General features: G+C 41.8%; 1 protein-coding gene across 1 annotated transcript; it reads right to left on the minus strand.

Annotated features, from left to right (window-relative positions):
• Window positions 1-1,351: 1,351 nt before the first annotated feature.
• LOC104987784 (vomeronasal type-1 receptor 4-like) lies at window positions 1,352-2,260 on the minus strand. Its single transcript, XM_010838851.1, has one exon. The coding sequence runs from the start codon at window positions 2,258-2,260 to the stop codon at window positions 1,352-1,354; it is 909 nt and encodes a 302-aa protein (XP_010837153.1).
• Between the last annotated feature and the right edge of the window lie 1,991 nt (window positions 2,261-4,251).

Genomic DNA, 4,251 nt, shown 5'->3' on the forward strand with positions numbered 1-4,251 from the left:
GACATCAAAAGGTATCAACTTCTAGTTATAAAATAAGCAAGTCAAGGGGATGTGATGAACCACATGGTGAATATAATCAATTATATTTCATTGCATATGTCCCTTCAGTCATGTCCGACTCTTTCTTTGTGACCCTATGGACCATAGCCTGCCAGGCTCCTCTGTCCTTCTAATTCTCCAGGCAAGAATACTGGACTGGATTTCTGCACCCTCCTCCAGGGGATCTTCCTAACCCAGGGGTTGACCCCACATCTTCTGCACTGGCAGGTGGGTTCTTTACCTGTAGCACTACCTGGGAAGCCCAGCCTGTGTGAGAGTCAAACACATGGCAAATAGAAGGAGGAAAGTGGACAGTGACAGATTTTATTTTCTGGGGCTCCAGAATCACTGCAGATGGTGACTGCAGCCATGAAATCAAAAGACTGGATGAAAAGCTATGATAAGCCTAGGCAGTATATTAGAAAGCAGAGAAATCACTTTGCTGACAACAGTTCAGATCGTCCAAGCTATGGTTTTTCCAGTAGTCATGTATGGATGTGAGAGCTAGACCAAAAAAGGCTGAGCAATGAAGAACTGATGCTTTTGAACTGTGGTGTTGGGACTTGAGAGTCCCTTGAACTGCAAGGGGCTCTAATTAGTCAATCCTAAAGGAAATCAACACTGAGTATTCATTGGGAGGATTGATACTGAAGCTGAAGCTCCAATACTTTGGCACCTGATGCAAGGAGCCGACTCATTGGAAAAGACCTTGATGCTGGGAAACACTGAAGGGAAAAGGAGAAGTGAGTGACAGAGGATGCAACGGTTTAATAGCATCACACTCAGTGGACTTGAATTTTGAGCAAACTCCAGGAGATGGTGAAGGACAGGGGAGCCTGGTGTGCTGCAGTCCATGGGGTAGCAAAGAGTTGGATACAACTTAATGACTGAAGAACAACAAGAGAGTCAACCTTCAAAGTTCTCATCACAGGGACTTCCCTGGTGGTTAAGACTTGGATCTGCCACTGCAGGGGGTGCTGATTTGATCCTTGGTTTTGGAACTAAGATCCCATGTGCCCCACAGCTAAATAATAAAACAACTAACTAAATAAAATCAATAAACATGGCAAAGTTCATATCACAAGAAAGAAAGTCATGTCATCTGTGAAGGTGCAGGGATCATACTAGACTTATGATGATCATCCTGAAACATAAGTAAATGCCCATTCTTTGTGTTGTCTATCTGAAACTAATGCAAGGTTATGTGTGAATCGTACCTCAAAAAAAATGGATACTGAGTGCTTACACAATAATTATGGTTATGAAAAGTGACTACTAGATATTTAGCACTTTACCCATATATTCTAACAAGTCAAGAGCAGAACCTAGGAGTTCTAGGATCTCTAAGAAGCAGCAGGAAAGGGGAAATGGTGGGAAAACAGGAACCCAATACATTAGAGGTCTGTATCAACCATAGACGAATATCAAAGAAGGCTGCAATATAAAAAGACACAACAGAATTTAGGAAGTAGAAGGTGATGAAGGTGACCACCAGCATCAGGATGGTGTGGGCGGCTCTGGTCTCTGGGGGGCATCTGTGGTGCCCAGTGGGGGTGTGAATATACTGCACCCTCTGGCGGTGTCTGAGCAGGAGAAGCACCATGGAACCACTGGACCAGACCATTACGCTAATAAACATGGCATCAGAGATGGACCACAAATAGCTCATACCTATTTCAGTAGGTGAGGATGAACAGAACCACGTGCCTTTGGTATCAGTATAGTTGTGCATGTTCTGTGGACCAGTGAGTTTGAGAGGAACACGGATGTACATCAAGAAACTGAGCATCCAGCAGGTGCAGCAGGAAGGACCAATGACCTTGGGGGCCCTTCCTCTGAGCATCACCCAGTCTGCTCTCCTGGGGGTGAGAGTCAAAGACTGATAGGTGCTCAGGATGCAGGTGGAGCACAGGGTGGTGCTGTGAGCCACTCTCCGTAAGTAATACACAAACTTACACCCAAGACTGGACAGGGGATTCCTCGGAATAAAAGCTGCTATTGTGTGGGGAATGCCAGGGGACAGAAGAACCAAGAGATTGGCCACCGCCATGTGGGTATGAATCATGTCTGTGGGTCTCTGGCTTTGGCCAATAAAGACTGGAGAGATGCTGTGGAAGAAAAGGATGACATTGACCAGGGACCCTATCACCATCTGTATAAGATATGTGATTTTCAGAGCAGCCTGACTTGTGGTTCTCAGGGCATCTTTGTGAAAAAACATGGAGAGGACGTCAAGAGTGTCCTGGAGCAGAAAGAAGGCTGTGGTGGTGGTGACATCAGCTATCTTCTTAGAGAACCAACACTGGACAAGGATTCCCACATTTTATTTGTCCTGAAAAAAAAAAAAAAAAGTCTCACAGTCTAGAGAATGACTTTCTAGGATAACATAATCCAGACACCAGTTAAAGCATTCACCATCATTTATTTGGTTTTGCTTTCTATTTACTTTTACATCCTGATGTTCGATCTCCATGCAGGGTCTACAAAGTGATGGTTATATCTATTTTGTTCAACAGCATTGTTGGTCTAGTTCATCCATTTTTTCATTATTCACAGAAATAGAAAAAAAAAATCCCCAAATTGTATGCAACCATAAAATACTCCCAAATACTCTAAACATCTTGTGAGAGAAGAACAAAACATCGAGCTTCCTCATTTCTAAATATATGTCAAATCTATGGTAACAGAAACAGTATGCTATAGGCATAAAACAGATCAGTGGGACAGAATAGAGAGCGCAGAAATAAATGTATGCTCCTTTGGCTAATCAGTCACAAAGGCACTAAGGATACATAATTGTAAAAGGATAGTTTCTTTAATAAATGGTATTTGGAAAGTTGGAAATCCACTTCTAAAGATAAAAACTTAGAGACTAGACCTTACAATTCTGACCAGAAGAAAAAAATTGTGACTATGTATATCATAGATTGTAATTAGCACACTTTGATCAACTTCAATATATGCAAAGAGTGAACCATTATTTTGTACCCATAAAACTGACATAACGTTATGTCAATTATATCTCAATTTCAAAAACTGAAAAAGAAGCTGGGTGCTATTTTACAACACACACAGAAAAGATCTGAACTGGATTAAGATTTGGATGTGAGATGTGAAACCATGAAATTCCCAGAGGAAAGAAGTAAGCTCCCTGAGGTTAGTCTTGGTCATAATTGTTTGGATTTGACAACAAAAGCAAAGGTAAGGGAGTGGTGTAGCATGTAAAACCCTCCTCAGAGCAAAGGAAATCATGAAAATGCAGCTATGCAACAGGAGACAATATTAGCAAACCACACACCCAGTAATGAGTGAATATCCAATTTGGGCAGATCCCCCAATAATCCAGTTTGAAACGGGCAGAACAGGGTCAAAGGCTCAGAGTTTACACCCGGTAGTCACTTAATGGCTCACCAGCAAAGAATTCGCCTGCAGTGCAGGACCTGCAGGAGATGCTGTTTCAATCCCTGGTGCAAGAAGATTCCCTGGAGGAGAAAAGGGCAACCCACTCCAGTACTCTTGCCTGGAAAAAATTCCATCGACAGAGGAGCCCCGTGGGATCATTTGTGACATGGCCTTAAGAGTGCTCCATGCAACTTTTTTTAACAGCAAGGCCTTCAAACATGCTTTTAAGAACTGGACTTTTTTGTTTCTTAACAGTATCTCAGATTCAACTTAGAGCTTTCCAGTTACCTTTTTTTTTTCAAGTCAGTTGTTGGAAGATATTTTTATATCTTTTTTTCTTTTCTTTTTGGGAGATATTTTTGAAGGGTATAAAGGAAATGTAAAGGGGTCTGATTGATGGCTGAAAGAGAGTGAGAATTATAAGAAGTCACCAAGAGCAGACTATGAATAGCACTGAGGACTGGAATTTGATTCTACTGGCATGGGGAGTGCCACAATCAGATAGAACATTGAAAAGCATGAACTTTGAACTATGTGGATGGGGAGTGGGGAGGCAGAGATACCTGGGAAGATGCTGTGACCATGAGGCAAGAGGTACCTGTGGTCTTTACCAGAGAAATGGCAGTGACATGGGGATAAAGGATGGACTCAATCTGGGGGATGTAATATACAGCAGGATGACTGTAGTTAATAACACTGTTTTGCATATTTGAAAGTTGTGGAGAAAGTAGATTTTAAAATCCTCATCACGAGAAAAAAAATTTTTGTAATTGTATATGGTGATGAATATTAACTAGGCTTATGTAGTGA

Source organism: Bison bison, unplaced genomic scaffold (assembly GCF_000754665.1).
Source record: "Bison bison bison isolate TAMUID 2011002044 unplaced genomic scaffold, Bison_UMD1.0 scf7180017846190, whole genome shotgun sequence".
Lineage (NCBI taxonomy): Eukaryota > Metazoa > Chordata > Mammalia > Artiodactyla > Bovidae > Bison > Bison bison.

Excerpts from the sequence above, each read along its gene's own strand:
- LOC104987784 (XM_010838851.1), bottom strand. The coding sequence starts at position 2,260 with ATGTTTTTTCACAAAGATGCCCTGAGAACCACAAGTCAGGCTGCTCTG.